The 19,443-nt window shown below is 42.4% G+C and overlaps 1 protein-coding gene across 3 annotated transcripts; it reads right to left on the reverse strand.

Moving 5' to 3' along the window:
- Nucleotides 1-823: 823 nt before the first annotated feature.
- LOC5509540 (ATPase family AAA domain-containing protein 5) lies at nucleotides 824-12,502 on the reverse strand. Of its 3 annotated transcripts, none has more exons than XM_048719941.1 (15): nucleotides 12,264-12,502; nucleotides 10,389-11,877; nucleotides 9,721-10,083; nucleotides 9,316-9,398; nucleotides 8,136-8,950; nucleotides 7,268-7,475; nucleotides 6,802-7,182; nucleotides 6,090-6,183; nucleotides 5,383-5,669; nucleotides 5,045-5,206; nucleotides 4,301-4,561; nucleotides 3,262-3,595; nucleotides 2,363-2,762; nucleotides 1,877-2,035; nucleotides 824-1,458 (listed from the first exon to the last, which is right to left on the reverse strand). In XM_048719941.1, the coding sequence occupies exons 1-15, from the start codon at nucleotides 12,318-12,320 to the stop codon at nucleotides 1,377-1,379; spliced, it is 5,175 nt and encodes a 1,724-aa protein (XP_048575898.1). In that variant the 5' UTR covers nucleotides 12,321-12,502; the 3' UTR covers nucleotides 824-1,376. The 3 variants fall into 3 exon arrangements, with proteins under 3 accessions (XP_048575898.1, XP_032234369.2, XP_048575897.1); XM_032378478.2 differs by having other exon boundaries at nucleotides 4,301-4,558; nucleotides 4,979-5,206; XM_048719940.1 differs by having other exon boundaries at nucleotides 4,301-4,558; nucleotides 4,958-5,206.
- Nucleotides 12,503-19,443: the final 6,941 nt, after the last annotated feature.

Below are 19,443 nucleotides of genomic sequence, written 5' to 3' on the forward strand. Positions count from 1 at the left end.
GTGTTTTGCCAGGCATCATAGACAGCTTATCTCAGAGAATATTCGGACAACAGAATGCTGTTACGAGACGCCTGCGAACGAGGCTAGCCCTCGACTTGAAGAAGAGGGTGACCGAAAGGCCGCGCGGGGAATGGAGACTTTAGGAGTGGACCACAAGGAACCCAAACACACGCACAAAATAAATGCACATGAATCTGCATAGGGTTTGGAAACATTTTGGATTCTACATCACACAGATTGAGGAAGAGGTGGTCGATTTTGTGATTCCTTCTAAAAAAAATACCGGAGCTTTAGCCTGAACTACGTGCCCCATGAAAAGAAATGTGTAAATTCACTAAGTAGTTTCTCCAACGTTAAAGTAATCCCGTAATGGGATAACATATACTTTGACAACCATTATAGACTGGATAAGGAGATCACGTGGTAGCTATTCTTCCATCCTCGGGAACCCAGGGCATCAAGGTCAAGGGCACGAGAACGAGGCAGAACAAGGCCGGCGGAGGGGGGCTAGGGAAAGAAGAGAAATGAGCGTGCTCTCCCTCATTTCTCCCGCCCACTCCCCCGTCTTTTTCAAATACTTCTGTGATACAGTATATCCTCGAATTTAGTGATCCAAGTTGTCCTCTTTCTTACTTTTGGTGGTCACTTTGATGACAAAACGCTGAAAACTATTTGCCTTCTCGCGGCCATACTCTTCTCTCGCTCTCGTATTTACGAAGAACAGAAATGCTATTCAAGTTAAGGGTTTTAAGACTTTCGAGTGGCGCAATCTCGTGTTCTGATAAATAAAAAGGAACATGTTTCTATCAATACGTACATACAGTGCAGTATTGTCGCTTTATTCAGATGCAGTATTTACAAATATATAAGGTATAACACTAGCTAACTCTATATATGGCGCGAAGTGCAGTCTACAAATATGGACATTCCAAATATGGGAATGCATCTTTCCATATAGGTAGAGCGCTCACCATATATGGCTGAATGACTAGATCAATTTGACTGTGCGTTTATTCTTCATTTTGACATCTATTAGTCCTGGTAAGGTACAGATAATAGGACTATATATAGACACGATCTTTTACCAAATATGGTTAATGGGTTAGGCGAACTTCACATCATTTCATATATAAAAATGCTCATTGCTTTCACATACACAGAAGTTTTTACCAAATATGGCGAAAGGCTGGAGAGAATTTATATCTTTTTTTTTTGGAAATGCTCATTTGTTTTTGATTGACAGATGCCACTCACTCGATAAACTTTAGAGCAATTACCAAATGGTAAATGGATAAGGAGAACTTTTATCATTTCCACATATATAGACATGCTTATTGTGATTGACAGGTGCCATTACTGTGATTGACAGGTGTCATTCACCCAAGATAGGAATCAGCAATAGACTGAAGTGTAGTGCGAGAGAATGGGAACGAGTTTGAGTTCAGATAATGGAGAAACCTGGAATGTATAAGAAACGTATGAGTTAATAAACAACAACAGAAACAAACAAAAATAACAATAATCAACTAGAAAACTAAAAAAACTACTTAAATAATAAATAAATGAATAAATAAACAATTAAACAACGACAATTATTATAATAACAACAACAACGATAATAATAATCAACTAGCGATCTAATTAAACAGCAACAATCATAATCAACTAACGAACAAAATAACAAAAAAAATTAATATAGAAGAAATTGTATATATACGTGATAAGTGTATGGAAACGAGTCGAACAGATAAGAAGGGCGAAAAATAGATGGAAAGTATGAGGTTAAGAAAGAAAAAAAAGTCAAAAAAGACAAAAATGGAAAGATATATCTTCTCACGGGCACCCTCATTACTTATGATTGACAGGTGCCATTCACCTTCTCTTAGTGTTGGCTGCCTCCCTAAGCCTCTCAGTGTGGCAGATTGCCCTGAGTGTGGGGAGGTACTCCGTGCAGACGGCGCGATGACAGCAGTAAATATTCGGGGGTAGAGCGGAGGACACACTGCGGTACAACTTGCTCTGCGACGACACCCTTCTATCAGACAATTGGAGGTATTGACATAAATGACACATTAAATATGTTAACAAGTTGTAAATAAGATTGTCCGTATTGCCTTTCAGTTCATTCCATCTGTAAATAGTTTTAAAAATAACATAAAACGTCTTGCAGAGCGAAACGTTTCTTATTTCTTTGTTAATAGCCTTTTCATGCCAGGAATTATAAAACGATCAAAAGAGGACTTGAATATAATCATGGCGTGCGTAATTAGCCCACAACGCAAGGCGCCAATCTCCTGAGTTAAGGTGTTTAGAAACAGGACGTCATCTAAGAAATCTAATATTCCTATGGGAATCTTATTACCTTTGATGGGGGTCTGTGAGCTCTTCCAATCCTATGACGTCAGACATTTCACCCAGCGGTAAAACACCGACCCAGTCTTCTTCAGGAGGGGAATGCAAGTCCTCTCCTGAGCCCTCCCCTGTAAGTTCCACAAAATCACGATAGGTCGACTGAGAGTTTCTAAAACTTGCAACTTCTAGAGCACCACGAATGGCAGTCAGCCTCGATTTCATTAGCAAATCACGGCGGTCTCTGATGGTAATGACATCGTCACTGATGCCTGGTTTGATGTGCGCATGCCACCACCCGAATACCGCTGGTTTGGGGTGTGAGCTCGGAATATAGGAGTCCATGAATGACCTGTCTTCAACAAGGTTTGTGAACACATCCAGAGCTTTGTCGTTTAGAATTTTTGCTTTACCTGAAGGATAAAAAAATCCTATGTTCATTGATCGCTTCTAATAGCAACTTATAAATAATCTAAATTTAAAATTCTTAAAAAAAAACCCACCCAGCTTCGATAAGATTCACTCGTTTATATAGTCCCCAAAACTACAAGACAAGCCTAGAAACTTAGAAACTTAACTCTACAATAGCAAACATGGATAGTCTAGTTTTAGCCCACACATTCCCGTCCTCGCCCAGTCATGATTTATCTAGACCCAAGGAAAACGGCTGAAATGTATCAAAGTGCATTTCATGTCTGGCTCTTTGGATGTCCATTTGTTTTCGCCGTTGTCGTTCGCGTTGCCGTTGTTCTTGCATATCACCAATAAAACTCAGTAAAGACGTGTTCTCAAAACGCAGAAGAAAAACAACCATGCGCATACAGAACGCCAAAGAATTGACAGTTTGGAATTAACAATTTCTCTCCACTAAGCGTAACATGAACTGAAAATTGGAAATCTTGCTTAGGTTACCTGTGAGTTGCGTCCGGGGATGTTTACCACGTGATTGCTCCTCCTCTTTGCCATTGGTTGCCTTTGTTTCCATGTCCATATTTGTAACTCCTGCCTGCGCACCTTCACTAGAAACGTCATCATCAAAAATATTCTTGTCCATGAAGAGGGACCCAACAGCTGTCTTTTCAAAAACAGGTTTGTCATGTATTGTAACCTGTTTTTCGTATTTTGAGATGCTGTGTTTGGGGGCAAACAGCCTCGGTAGGAAAGAGGCGAGGTTGCTAGTTACGATGGAGAAGCCGGAGGATTGTGTGAACGTTGTGAGGTTCGTCAGTTTCTCAGATCTGAAGACCTGAAGGCAGACAAGTGAAGTCTTTGGTTAACTTCTGAATGATAAATAAATCGCTTATGTTAACTGGAAAATATCAAAGACAGAAAAGAAAAGAAGCAAGAAATGTTTTTAGAGGAAAAAATGATCAGTAGCGGATCTAGGGGGAGGGTTTAGGGGGTTTCTCCCCCCTTTGGGCTGCCAGAAAGCCATATGTAACGTAAAAAATAACCCTCTCCCTCAATGTGTCATTAAGCCAACCGCTTTAGCGAAAAGCTAGATCCGCCCCTGATATGTATATTTCGTGAATTTTTAATTCCATGATTTAAATGTGAAAATATATTTTTCTCGAAAAATCAGTATAATATGCATTCCATTAATTAACTTGCCTCTACCAGATGAAAGACGTTAACTCGTGAACAAATCCAGCCAAAGATCTCGTTTGTAGTAGCCACGCGAAAGAAATACATTTTGCATTTAATTTTACAAAATTAAATTCATGCAAATCTTTTTCACAAGGCTTTGCAGTAATGCTCGCGATTTCAAAACAAAAAGTTATTAAATTCTTCATGTAAACTGGACTACATAGTACTATACAAGGGTATTGTTTTTGTCTCTTAAGATTACATGGATATATGCAAGTAAAATGCAAATAATATGTACAATACATGATAATGGTTATTCTATGAATATAATCAAATAAAGATGCAGAAAAAGATGGCAACCTACCCTTTCCCGTGTGTCCTCCTCTTGAAACATCTCATTCCAGCATTTCCCAGCATCCTTTGCACAGTTCAGAATCCCAAGGGCACTCTCAGTCAGCCCGAAATGCACTCTGGGTAGTGGCCCATCCACTGCTGTGCCAGGTGTCACTTGTAGTGACTGACTCTCTGTCGTCATGGCCTCTGCTAGCATGGACTCTGTCCGGGTGTCCTCAAGCATGTCAGAGACCACACCCTGAGATGCATCCGTGTCACATTCTACATCCTGAGGCAATAATGGGAATGTCATATTTGTTAGGTTATGATGGGCTGCCTGTGTAAAGTGGTGCTATACCTGTTGTTGGATTACCTGTGTATTGAGGTAGTGTACCTGCACATGTTCCTGCATTGCATAGTTGTTGGGCTGCCTGTGTAAAAGGGTGTTGGGTTACCTGTGTTAGGGGGTAGTGTTGCTGCATAGTTGTTGGACTACCTGTATGAAGTGGTGCTATACATGTTGTTGGGTTACATGTTTATTAGGGTTTCTGTACAATTTCCTGCCTAGTTTTTGAGCTGCTTGTATGAAGCGGTGGTATACCTGTGGATAGGTTACCTGTGTAAAATGGTGGTATACCTGTGGATAGGTTACCTGTGTAAAATGGTGGTATACCTGTGGATAGGTTACCTGTGTAAAATGGTGGTATACCTGTCCCAATGGTTGACTTATCATTTTGCCATGGTAAAGTTCATGTTGTTTATGCTGATATAGCTGTGTGCTGTTGATGATATCGGCTCCTGCCTTGCCTCTTCTTCTCGTCTCTCTGAGTGACTGCCAATCATCCAATGAAAGGAACATGCTCTCCTCTCCGGCATCCTCCATAATGCTCATGCTCCCTGTTGGAAGACTGCTGACACCTTGGCTTGAGGGCTCCGTCTGTATGAAAAGATAGCAAAATTTATGGAGTCCTTTGAACCTGCAATAAATACGGATCTTCCATTCATATTTCTAGTTCCAACAAAAAGTGCAATGAAATTGTTTTTTCAGAATAATAACAAAACAACTTTGCTATGTACAGTAATGGACTTACAAGACAATTACAAGTACATCACCTGAACAGAGAGAAACCCTGTCTGTTTTACATTCTTTGCAGCCTCATCTAAGGAAGACTGTGCATATTCCATACTCTTCCCTCCCCCAGAGAGTAGCCAGAATTGCAACATTAGGAAACATTGCCGAATGTCACTTCCATATAAAGAGACGAGGGCCTTGATGTCGCTGGGTTGGATAACCACATGATTAATGAGTGCAGTAAGTTGAAGATGGGCTGACAAGAGGTTGATTGACGGGAGTTTGAATAACAGCTGTTCATACCGCCCGTCACATCCAACATGTACATCTACAATGATAAAAAAAAAATGATTCACAAGTTTTTCTTTGCAGCATTTGATTATTACTTACTTCTCAGCTTTGTTACTACAAGTAACATGGTAAAGAGTCATGGATGGGTTTCTACAACATGTTCCAGGAAAGTGTTCTTTAAATAGTGCATAAAATTTGATCTGGGTTAGCTGGATTTATCTACCAATACTTTTTATATGGCCTTCATCAACATTCATCCATGACGTTCAACAAGTCAAATTCAGGGATGGGATATAGATACAGTAGATACTATCCATGTCTCGACCAGTAATCAAACCCATTACAAGTCATGATCTTGACGAACTTAACTCTCACCATTACTAGTCATGATCTACCTAGCTGAACTGAACTCTCACCATTACTAGTCATGATCTATCTAGATAAACTGAACTCTCACCATTACTAGTCATGATGATCGGACACTTTGTGTTGCGCATGAAGGAATTGACTGCGGCCCAGAAAGAACGGTCTTCTTCAAAAATTACATCAACCTGAGATAGATAAAATGTTGAATGAAGTATTTGATCATTTTACACCTATCTCAAGTGGGGTTTTATTATAAAAATCCATTGTCATAACCTGCAGTGCTTAATGGGTATAAAAAAAAAACATTCCAGGTTTAGAAAGCTTAGACCTCCCCAAGTCTCCCTCTTTGATTTTTACGAGCGTGCAATCTAATGGGCATTTTCCTCAGTAAGCCAAGCAACAAAAAAAACGGCATGCAGAGAGGAAAACTTGTTATGCTTTCAGGATTTCTATTTTGATTTGCATATTTTTGCCACAAAATACATAAGCTGTTGATTGTTTTTTATTCTGAGTAAGAAAACTGTTCCTCACTCACGATTGCATGTTCATGAGACACACCCAGACCTAAATTGAGGTCAGTAGAAAATGGCAGAAAGCGAGGTAGAACAGTCCAATGTACAGAAAAAGCCAATTTCTAAAAAGCCAAAAAACAAACTTTTGAGATTCCATTGTTGTCATTAAGTCTGAAATGGTATATTACCCTGTTCACTGGAAGGGATAAATGTGAAGGTCTTCAGAAAGGCTTTAAGCTAGAGGAATCAGCAGCATCTTGCTAAGCAGAATAATAAACAAAGACACCTCACCTCTTCAAATAAAATCAGAGATGCTGCCTTGATAGAAATCTTTTTACTTGAGCTGCCATCAGAGCCATCCATTCTCTGATCATTTTCTTCTTTTTTCTCTTTTCGCTCACTTTTTTGGCCTTTTTCACTTTTGCGCCCTCTCTTCTTGGACAACTTTTCTTTAGGTTTATCCTTTTCTGATGATTTGAAGAATGCTGAGACAGGATTTTTCACTGGGGGCTCTATTTTTTCTGAGATATTCTTGAACAGGCCACCAAAAGCAGACGAGTGGGGGGTAGTGGTTGATGGGTTGGTCATCACAAGATGAGACTGTGTAGCTTCTTCCAGTTGGGAGATGATGTGTTTGCTGGAGCGCTTAGAAGTGCAGTTAACCTCAAACACCTTGATAAACACATACAGACATCTTAATGAGTTTTGGCCAACTACAAACATTGATAATGCCACAGGAGCAAACAACTCAACCAACCTTGTATCCAAGTTCTCCAGCACATGCATAAATGGACGCTGTCTTCCCAGCACCCCTTGGGCCGACAACAAGCATGGCATTACAGAGTCCACTGTCCTCCACACAGCTTCCCTCACTGTCTGAGTCACTTTGTTGAAAGTCTGAGTCGCTGTCCTCCTTCCACATGGATGAGCTTGCAGCCTTGGACTTATTTTGTTTGGCAAGGAGTCTGATATCAGAAAAAGTGTACATTGGTGTGGTACATAATTTTCTAACATATACTGTACTGTATTGATATGGTTCAGTACCACAGTTTTAGAGCCGTGAGCTTAGAGAAATCTCCCAAAAATGGAAAAAAGTTAAATATTACTCTTTGCATATGACTTACGGATTAAATCAGTTTTGTTGGAAAAATAATGTACAGTACCATCACCCTAGAAAACAGTATTTAAAAATGCCTGTTTTCGAGAATTTTCCCACTAAAATTGGCTTATAGTCAAATTTGTTGTTGACTTCTGTGAATGCAAAATCCTTGTTTTGTTTGGGAATAGCCTGTCAAACTACTTCAAATTAAAATATAGTTCTAATCCTTTTGCTTGTGCTCACACATAGAAGTAGGCTCTATCAAGGCTACATGCTAACACATAGAAGTAGGCTCTATCAAGGCTACATGCTCACACATAGAAGTAGGCTCTATCAAGGCTACATGCTAACACATAGAAGTAGGCTCTATCAAGGCTACATGCTAACATAGTTTTGTAGTTTACTCCATTTATTTCAAATTTTGTGTGTTTACTTTTTCTTTAACTCCAGTGCGTAGTGTTTTCTCACACATGTTTAAACTCAGCCCTAATGTTTACAGATTGACACCATGAATTTATGAGCTAACCTTTTCTGTAACTCAAGCTCCTTGCGTAGTGTCTTCTCCCGCTTGATCTTCCATTGTTCCAGCCATGTTCTGAGCCGTGTGGTGGTCGACGCATTCCCCATGACTTCAGATGAGCAGGTTGGCTTAAACCTTTCACTCCAGGGAAGTTCCTGTACACTAGCAGCCCTTTGACCTTCTTGAGATAACCTAGAGTCCTCAGATGGCAAGGTCTTGGGGGTTTTTGTTTCACCATCTGTTTTATCAGTTTTTCTAATGTCATCAGTTGAATCATCCATAGTCTTGCGCTTTTTTGTTTTTGAAGTCTCTGTTTTCTTTTCCACTTTTCCCTCTGGTTCAATTTTTGAAGACGGTGTTCTTGTACGAGTAGAACGTCTCTGACATTCTGACTGATAATCAACACTTCTTTCTCTCTTTTGTCCTTTTCTTGAAAAGCGTTTATCTGGTTTCTTATCCTCTTTTATTTTACCTTTGTCCAGGACTTCCTCATCGAACTGTTCTTTCTTCAGCTGCTTTTTACAAGACCCCTCTTCCCCACTTTCAACTGACAGCTTCCTCTTGGATCCTCCCTTTGTCTTTACAGATTTATTTTTGCTGATCTTTGCCTTGGTTTTCTCATCAACCATTCCATCTATACTGTCTTCTTTTTCTGTAGGATACCCTGCCTTCACTTTGGCAAAGCTTCTAGCTTCATCCTCCTTTGCCTTATATTGCTTATACAGCTTCTTGACTGGAATGCCAGGATAATGGGCTGAGATGTCAGAGAGGACTTTCTTTACCATAGCAGAGCTCAGGGGCTCATATTGGGGGACTTGTTCCTAACATTGTAAAAAAAAAGTTTCAAGGAATGAATAATGAATCTTAAGAGGGTCACGGGCCTCTCAAATGGGGTACGCATGCCCCCCCCAAATATATTATTCTTAACGTTTCTGTACATCTCACTCTCCCGCCCCCCTGCTACAGCTATGCCTTAGCACATGCTAAGTCCACTGCACTGCTACTTGTAATTTTGATATTGGATAAATATTGCCCAAGAGTCAAATACTGAACTTTCACATACAACCTCTGGATAATGTAATAACGTAAACAGGGGTTTCTAGAGATTTTAAAATAAAATGGAAACAACCATAAAATATCTAATAAACAGTTATCACCAGAATAAAGGGAAGAGTGAACAACTTGCCTGCTTTTCTCTTCTAAGGTATCGATTGGAGGAGTGGGTGACATCTCCTAAAGCAAGACTTGACATCTCTGGCATTACATTCACTAAAACGACGACAAACATAATATGTCAACATGCATCTCTGCTCTTGTAAACCAAGCTAGCCAAACAAGCAAAGAAACAAACAAACAAGCAAGCAAACATACAGATCAAGAAAAAAAAAACAAGCAAGCAAACAAATAAAGATTTTATTCTTAAGATTGATAGTGCAAAGCTGTAGACAGGGAGGGGGCTGAATGGGCACGTGTGATGGCAAATCATTTCCCTCCAAGAGATTGACTGGAAAGAGAGCTGCTCTAACCCCTCTCCCAAACTCTCTCACAGCCCTAATTATATTGTAAGGTCAACCAATCAGAAATAATTTACCTTTATAATCACCCAACTTAAACCGACCCCAGACTGGTTCCTCAAGTTTCCATGACGACTCCTCCGCTTGAAGCACATGACTGACAGTCGGCCATGGCGCTGGCATGTCAGCTGTAATCTGCACAGTGGATGATATCCCCTTCACCCCTCTGCTCCCAGAAAAGAGGGAGTTAAATACCTTGTTAGCTGCTGCTAATTCTTCTTGGTTAACTGCTGGGATCTCAGGTCTAATAACTTCTGCTGATTTTTGCTTGAGTTTGTCTGTGGAAGTAGCTTCTGTTTGGTCTTTTGATGTTGAAGCAGGTGTTACATTCTTCTGTGGTTTTGGTCTTTGCAGGAAAATGGGGGCTAGCTTTTGCGGAACTAGGATAACAAGATACCGTATTTTAGCATAAACAAATTAAGTTTAGCATCATCCTTTGGATCCAATAAGATGTTTGGGTACAGTGGAAACCTGTAAATAAGGGAACCTCTGGGACCCAAACAGCATCCTCATTAGATGGGTCATCATTTACAGAAAAAATAATTACTTTTTTATCACAACTTTGAAAACTGTTCTCAATAAAGATGTACCCTAAACCAGTGGGGGTTCATAGAGCAAGGTTTGACTATACACTCTTCCATTATTTCTATTTTTACCAATTTATTGGAATTAATGGAGCACTTACCAATTGTTTGGGTGTTGTTCTGTGACCTTGCCTCCTGGTCTGTCAAAGGATTTTTAAGGGAAGTCCCTTCCTTCTCCTTCTTTTTACTTCTCTTCTTTTTCTCTTTCTCATCTCTTTCACTCTCAGTATCAACTTCCTCTACACTTTGCGTCAATTTGGTTCTACTTCTAAGGCCTGGCCGTCTAGGAGGGGGGTCAAAGTCCTCGCTTCCTGATGACTTTATGGTAGAATCTTGGTCACCCTCCCTTTTTCTTCTTCTTTTCACTGACTTTTCCTTTTTTTCAACAATTTGACAGCTATTTGGGCTGCTCAGATTTGAGCTGTCTGAGATATTGACTGGTTCCTTAGCATCTAATGACTCATTTTGTTTCTTTACATTCTTATTTTTGATTTTAGTTTTCTTAGATGATTCATTTGGGTTTGTAGTATTGTACCCCCTGCTTCCACCATTGTCATCCACACCTTCATCAGAGCATTTCTCAGTATTGTCTGCTTTCCTAGATGTCCCTCTTCTACCTTTGCTATTTATGCTACTATTTGCATCAGCAGATTTGTACTTCTTATTACCTCCAATAATTTCTCCAGTGAAAATATCATCATCTTCAATTTCAAAGTTTGTTCTCTTCTTAGAGTAACAGATATTCAGCTTAAATTTCTTTTCAGCAGGCTTTGCAGTTACATTTTTAGTGACTTCTTTGTCAGATGTAGGGCTTCTACTTTTTTGCATCATCAATTTAAATGCATTAGGCCCTTTCATAGATGATTTTTCTGTTGTATTTGAAACTCCCGTATCATCTTCTAGATCAGCACTATCCACACATTTAGCAGTTGATGGTGATTCTATTATTGATACTTCAACCTTTTTTATATCTTTCTTGTCAACATTCTCATCAGTTTGTAATTGATGGGCAACTTCAGCTTGTGATCTTTGTGATTCTTGCCGAGATGTTGGTTTACTCATCAACACAGTAAAAACATTGTTTTTACTTCGCCCATCTTGAGCTGCTTTATAATTTCTACTTGTGTTATCATCCTTAGTTATGGATTCATCAGCATTTTTAATTTTACCCACTTTTCCCTTCTTCTTTGCCTTGGTATTCTTGTTATCTTTATTAAAATTTTTCTCATCATTATCCTCCAACTCTAAAGTGGGCAAGGAATCCTCTTCAAAATCAGAGTCTGGGGTGGTGGTAGTATTTTGTTTGGACTTGTTGGCAACCCTCCATGTTAAAGACCACTTTTGTTTAGTTTTTTTAATGGATTTCTCTTCACTTTTATTCCCACTACCCTGCAATCTAGTCATCCCATCAAGTTTTTCCTCAAGAACTGCATCATCTTGGGCAGTATCTCTTTCGCTAGGAGCATCTTTACTGTCTTTACTCTCTTGGGATGGGCTTTCTCTGATAGGGGAGCTGTCACTCTCGGGTGACCGGCTCTGGAAAAAGCTTTTGATGCTTTTACTTTGATTTGAGGGCCTGTCAGGAGACACCTAGAATAATGACAGAATTTTGAGCCACTTTTAAAGATTGCATTCTAGAATTTTAGCCAACAAGAAGGGGAGAGATGCTGAAAGTGAATTTGTGATATAACAATCATATTTGTGTATGATTCACGATGAAGAATGTGTGAAATTATAATTGGACTGAAAAAGTGAATTATAATTCAAGCCAAAGCTAACAGAGGTTGTACATTTCTACAAAGTACTTTTCCGTCGATGTAAAACCACAGAAGATGCCCGTGATATAACTTCGCACAGAAATACGTCAAACAACATTACACTTTGCAGTACACAGCATTCATACGATCGATCAAGGCGGCATAAAAGGTAAAATCAAGTGAGGAATGAAAATAATAATAAATTGTTAACTTTATCACCTTTGCCTCGTCAATTTCCTTGGCCATCGAAGCAGCGCCCAACATTTTCGCCGACATCAAGCGCGTACAAGCCGCAAAACCTCAGAAAACCCTTCAATCAGCAAATAGGAGTCCTCTTTCACATGATCGACGTAGCGTGTGCTTCATCTATAAATTCTTGGAGGATAATTTGAGTGGAAGATGCCAAAAGTTTTGAGCTTTGGTTGGTTTCAATTTTTTTGCGCGCCAAATTCAAGTGTCGAGCCCGCGATGTTTGGCCTGTGTAAGCACAGGTAGGTACTTCATATTTGGTCTATTATATTGTACCATATATATTTCTATATTTAGTATAAATCTACTCACATACTATCACGAATCCTGCTATTTGATTGGCTCCCGTACTCGCTATCTTTTGAGCGATAGATAGCGAGTAGCGAAAAAACCGGCGTTTTTCACAAAAACAACATGAATTATTATTAAAATTGTCAGCTATTCGAAGATAGTATTTGGGTGGATTTATACTAAAACAATCAGACTAATCGTTCTCGTTTTCTATGAGTCAAATACGCGCCTCGTTTATTATCTATTGACTCATAGAAAACTCGAACTCGTAGTATAATTGTTAAATATGGTCTATTATATTTTACCGACTTATGGTCATATGGTCTATTATATTGTACCGACATATGGTATATTATATTATACTGACATTAATATAATTGTATCGACATTATACAGCGTTATATGCATTAAACACCCTTGCAAAGCTTATAAAACCTTATACAGCTTACCGCAATCTTAATTACCCAGAAATGAACCCCTATAAGAAAAGACACACACTCGATTTTTGTTTGGCACAGAGAGAGGTTTATTTCCAGAGAACCGGTAGAACAATAAAATTACCACCGAAAAGAAATACGACCTCTCTGCCCACCACTATCTAAGGGTGGGAGGAAGAAAAATTATAAATTATGACACAATCATACCACGCGCCATTGCGGAGGCTGAACGAAGCTTCGCTGGCTTCTCAAATTCTAAATACGATTTGTATGCATCTGAGCGCCAGTCTCCGAACACTTGAATAATCTCCGCAGGAATACCTAACGCAAATGAATGATTAGCGCCCCCACGGCGAAAAGAGTGGCCTCGAAAGAGATGGGCCTGCGGGACGCCCCTAGATGAGCCTGCCCGTCTGGAGTGACATAGAGAAAGGCAGGCGAAGACGAGCTAGCGGGGAGCTCAGTGATGTAAGTAGAATACGTCCGGGACACAAAAAACGACACGCCGTGGGGACTAAAGGCAAGACAACTTGGCTTCCAGCTTGACGACTACTTAAAACGAACGTCCAAACCCTTAGCCACAGCGAAAATATCCCCCCGACATAAATGCTTACGCGCCGAGAATTGCCGCGCTGAAAACGGCACAATATTAGAAATGCAAAAAGAATGCGAACAAAAATGCGCAAGAAAAGGCCAATTCGTCGGCATCTCGATCAAAACCCTGCACTAGGATGCGTAAAATATCTAAAGTAACTGTTGGCGCGCGCAGCGGTACGTGCGTTGATGATGAGCGCTCGATGCCCGTAAAGTAATTCTAAAGGCGAAAGCGTGCGTGAACGGAAATTAGTAACCTAGAGCGATGTGCAAAAACTTAACGCCGCTAACATAATTACGTACCGATCCCGGCGTCAGGGACCTACTAAGGAATTGAGTGAATAAACAAATACTATCTAGACTGGCTGGTACACTAGGTAAACTAAAGTATGAACAAAACGAAATGTATGTCCGCCATTGCGACATATGATTTCTATGAGTTCCCACTGCGAAGGCCGCCTTCCGAGTATCTGAAATAAGAGAACTACGTCATTCCACAAGCTCGAAGAAAGAATCAGGCACACAAGTCAAGCCCCGCGGTCTCTTGCAGAAAGTCTGGGGACTCCCGCAAGCCGAGGTAGCGCAAGAGCTGACGACAAAAGGCAAATGCGGTATGTGCTTGATCCGGTGGAGATACACCCATAAAGTCGTCCAGATAGTTCACAACATTGTAACCCGTCGCAAGACAGAGATAAGAAACCGCCGAAGTCACACGTTGGCAAGCCATCGCCGCCGAACGAAGACCCATTGGAAGCACCACGTCTAAATAATACTGATCCCGCCAACAATAGCCAAGCAAGGGATAATCGAAATGATCCACCGGGAATTGTCGATAAGCCCTCTTTAAGTCAAGCTTGTAAAGTAAACACCCGCGTCCGTGATATGCGACCAACTCAGATATAGTATCAACAGAAGGAAATGATAATGAAAACGGGGATCCCAGATATTCTTGCGAGGAAATACCATCGTTCACCGAAGTTCCGAGAGGCCAACTCAGATCAAGAATGACGCGACGATCGGCAGGGCCCTTAGGGACCGAGTTCAGCGGGGAAACTGCAAAACCACTATGAAACGAAGGCGTAGAGAACGGGCCGATAGCTAAATCAACAAAATCCTGCACTGTAAATAAACAGTCTGATGCATCACTAACATCAGAAACATACTTTGTCACATCCGAACACTCGGCAGACTGAACATTAAATAAACAGTCTGATACATCGCTAACATCAGAAACACACTTTGTCACATCCGAACACTCGGCAGACTGCACATTAAATAAACAGTCTGATGCATCGCTAACATCAGAAACACACTTTGTCACATCCGAACACTCGGCAGACTGCACAGTAAATAAACAGTCTGATGCATCGCTAACATTAGAAACACACTTTGTCACATCCGAACACTCGGCAGACTTACCACTAAACAAAGGACTTGACGTATCTATACTATTATTCGGAGATGCGAAGTCCGACAAATCGTCCGGAAACGTAAAACCCGGCAAGTTACTAAGCAATGAAACTGTATCCAACGAACCAACTGAAGCCACGTGCGTCGTCTCGTCCGTTTTATTAAGCGGAGAACTGCCTGCGACTAGTCTGGTAGTCGGCGCAGAAGGCTGGACCGCGGAACCACCGACATTACCGTTAGCCAAAGCAGCGAGTGGACATTGCGGCGACGTTTCGGGATGGGCTTGTTTCTCCCGCGTGGTAAGCCAAAATTTGGCGCAAATATGCAAGACACTGCGGCGCGCTGCCGTTCCGGACTCGTTTGATACCATTGTCATATGAGGAGCGGACTTGGTGCACTGTCCGCGTTGATAAGGCGAACAGAAATATACCGCGGAGCCTTGGGGACCCCCTTGCCCCGCGGTGGCTGAGTTTCTTGGCCGGTTGAGTACTCGCGCTTCGACGTGGTGGAAAGAGTCACCCCACCGGAGTCTTCCGCACTCAATCTCGAAGAGCACGGCCGCATGAAAATCACGAACCGCACTCCACGGGTGGTAAATAGCCAGGTACATTAACGTTGTATAGTGCTCTATGCGCGCGCGTTTTTCCTGCCCCCCGAGGGACGGTAGCTCTAGAATGGACGAATAACCCGCCGCAAATTCTGCCATAGAGGGCTCATCATAGTCTACCGCCTTGGAGACGTATGAGAGACTCAGATGACTGTGCGGCCATCGCTCCGATACCACAACACGACTAGTAAGCTTCTCCGACTTGCCGGAGCGAAGCTTACCTCGGTGCGAAAGCCGAGCGGGTCGTCGCTCTTCGCCATCCGATTCCGATGAAGACGGTGAGTCACACGCTCCCAACCGACGAAGCTCACGAGATACTGCTCCTTGAAGATTCGAATCATGACGAAGATCTGCTGTGTACGGACCATCAAATTCCGGATCAACCCTCGAAGCAATAACGGGGGGCGTTCCCCGCTCGCGTAGAGCAGCGTTCTACAGCGTCAGGCGCTCTAATTCACGCTGCAGTGCAGGGTTTCTTGTGCCTGTCGAAGCGTCTGCTGCTCACGCCGAGCAGCTTCGACAGCAGCCCGCAATTCATCCGCTGTTTGCGGCATCTCGAAATTCTCTTCGCGCTGTGAAAGAGGAGCATGCGGCCGCTCGATCACTACATTTGCTAGCGGCACTTCTTTGTTAAAGGGTCAGTACGCAGCTCTTTCAAGCTGCAATTTGATTGGGCAAATGAACAATATCCGCACCTCGACACAAAGAACGAGAAGAATAGAGACAAAAGAACTCCTTTGTAGAGCAAAAATAATAGGAGACAAAGCAGCTGCGTACTTACTCTCGTTAAAGGATGGTTCTCGGCCCTCATTCAGCGCAGCGTAGTCAACAACCGAGCGATTTCTTAAATTATGACCCATGATCGATCCGTAGAGCAAAAATAGAAAGAAAACTAGATTTATGTACGTAGGACACTTTGAAGCTTGCAAACGAAACTAAGCACTAAGCTGTAATGCTATGCTATATATCAAACAGTAAACAGAAGGATCGAGTTACTAAATCCACGTGGGGTTTTCAAGCTGTGTAATTAAAGATTTTGAGATCTCAAAATTCCCCATACAGCTTACACAACCTTACATACCCTACACAACCTTATACATCCTACACAACCTTATACAGCCTATACAACTTTATACAGCCTAAACAACGTTTATACAGCTATACAACTTTATACAGCTTACACAACCTTATACAGCCTAAACAACCTTATACAGCCTACACAACCTTCTACATCCTAAACAACCTTATACAGCTTACACAACCTTATACAGCCTTCACAATCTTATACAGCCTACACAACCTTATACAGCCCACACAACCTTGTACAGCCTACACAACCTTATACGGCTTACACAACCTTTATCACCCTGATATGTAACAATCAACGGGATAATGTAACAACAACCGGATTTGTAACAACAATCAACCAGATATGCCATTTAACACCCCGATTGGGCTCTACGAGTTCAACAGGATGCCTTTCGGGCTCCAGAACGCGCCCGCGACCTTCCAAAGGATGATGCAATGGATCTTCCGAGAGGACCTGTACCAGAAGCTGATGGTCTACCTGGACGACATAATCATCGTGGCACCCACCATTGGCGAGCACCTGAGGCGTCTGGAACTGGTTTTCTCAAAACTAAAGCAGCATGGTCTGAAGGTCGAGCCACAGAAGTGCAAGTTCTTCTGCAGCGAGGTGGCATACCTTGGCCATGTAGTATCACCGGAGGGTGTGTCCACCGACCCAGAGAAGACGGCGGCAGTGCGAGAGTGGCCGGTTCCAACAACAGTGCGTGATCTGAGGTCATTCCTTGGGTTCGCATCTTACTATCGCAGATTCGTCCCTAAGTTTGCCCAGATTGCTGGACCCCTACACCAAGTGGTGGCTGCGATGGGAAGTGGAGGCAGCAAGCGGAGCACCCGGAAGCAGATTAGTGAGAAGTGGACGCCAGAGTGCCAGACAGCATTCGACACCCTAAGGACCCTACTGACGGCAGCCCCGGTACTCGCCTACCCAGACTACACCAAACCATTCCTGCTCTAGACTGATGCATCTAACGAGGGACTCGGCGCGGTGTTATCACAAGAACAGGATGGGAAGGTTCGAGTCATCGCCTACGCCAGCAGAGAACTACGGGGTGCTGAGCTGAACGCAACATGGAAAACTACCCGTCGCGAAAGCTTGAACTCCTAGCACTAAAGTGGGCAGTAGCTGAGAAGTTTCGGGAGTACCTGTTAGGGACCAAGTTTGTCGTGTTCACAGACAACAACCCACTCACCTATCTGCAGTCAAAAAGCAAACTTAAAGCAGTGGAGCAGAGATGGGCTGCTGAGCTAGCAAGCTTTGGCTTCACCATCAAGTAACGCCCTGGGAGACACAACCAAAATGCTACGCCCTGAGTAGGATTCACCGCGATGAGAAAGAAGAGGTAGCAGAGGCAGATGTTTCTACAATCAACGCACAGGGTGCAGCCACAACAGCTCTACCAAGTGACAAGAGGATTTGCATACAGCGTATACACTTATTTCAAAAAAGGTTGTCAGTGCAAATGGCGAATGGCAAATAGCAGTTCTAAGCGCGAACGGTGCTTCTGGGTACTAATCATTCGTAAAATTAAAGGTGTTAAATAAAGTCTAGCAATGTCAGAGACATACATTGATGATCTTTAATGGATAATTGTTTGATTTATCCAAATTCTTCAGCATTTAGTAGAAATTTAATGAGACCCATGGTTCTTTTCGGTCATAGAACTGCCATTTGCCGTTTCGCACTGACAACGTTTTTTGAAATAGGTATATGTTCATGGTAAATCTCCGTCAGCACAAGACCAACAGCAGACTGATGAGCAGGCAACATCGTTTCCAGCTGTACCGGTTGAGGAGATGCAGCGCCTACAGAGAGAAGATGACACACTGCGTCGCCTGTGACATTACCACGGTCTGGAAAGGCCCCCAAAGAAAGGAACTGAGGGAAGAGACTAGAGCAGCACAGCGCCTACTTCGTGAGTGGACTAGAATTAAAGAGAAAGGTGGATTACTATATCGGCAGATTCAGGATGGTAGAGACGGACCTTTTATCCAGTGTCTCATCCTTCCCAAGACCCTCAAGGGCCCAGTACTCAAGGCAGCGCACAATGATTGTGGTCATCATGGACAGGAGAGGACAGAGAAGCTGATAAGAGCACGGTGTTGGTGGCCCCAGGTTAAAGCTGATGTGAAGCAATGGTTGGCGGACTGTTAGCGATGCTCAGTGGCAAAGGGCCCACATACACTGGTCAGAACCCCCCTTGGAGGTATCATTGCTACAAGGCCTCTAGAGGTACTATGGACTTCACAGTGCTTGAGCCAGCCCACGATGGTCGCGAGAATGTGTTGGTGTTGACTGATGTGTTTACCAAATTCACTGTAGCCATACCCACACGTGATTAAAAAGCAACAACTGTGGTAAAGGTAATGATAAGGGAGTGGTTCCTGGTGTATGGAGTCCCTCAAAGAATCCATTCCGACCAAGGGCGGTGCTTCGAGGCGGAGGTCGTGCAGGAGTTGTGCCAGCTGTATGGCATCAAGAAATCAAGAACTACTCCATACCATCCACAAGGAAATGGTCAATGCGAGAGGTTCAACCGAAGTCTCCATGATCTGCTACGCACACTCCCCGCAGACAAGAAGCGAAGGTGGCCAGAGCACCTCAAGGAGATTTGCTATGGCTACAATGCGACACCTCACAGCACTATCGGGTACTCCCCATTTTACCTGATGTTTAGGAGGGATGCTCACCTTCCCATTGACACTCTGATTCCAGACAATGTAA

Source organism: Nematostella vectensis, chromosome 12 (assembly GCF_932526225.1).
Source record: "Nematostella vectensis chromosome 12, jaNemVect1.1, whole genome shotgun sequence".
Lineage (NCBI taxonomy): Eukaryota > Metazoa > Cnidaria > Anthozoa > Actiniaria > Edwardsiidae > Nematostella > Nematostella vectensis.

Coding starts and splice junctions, on each gene's coding strand:
- LOC5509540 (XM_048719940.1), bottom strand. CDS start 12,320: ATGTCGGCGAAAATGTTGGGCGCTGCTTCGATGGCCAAGGAAATTGAC. Junction 8,951..9,315: donor ACCTTAGAAGAGAAAAGCAG/GCAAGTTGTTCA, acceptor TTACAATGTTAG/GAACAAGTCCCCCAATATGA. Junction 4,559..4,957: donor TATACCACCATTTTACACAG/GTAACCTATCCA, acceptor TTATTGCCTCAG/GATGTAGAATGTGACACGGA.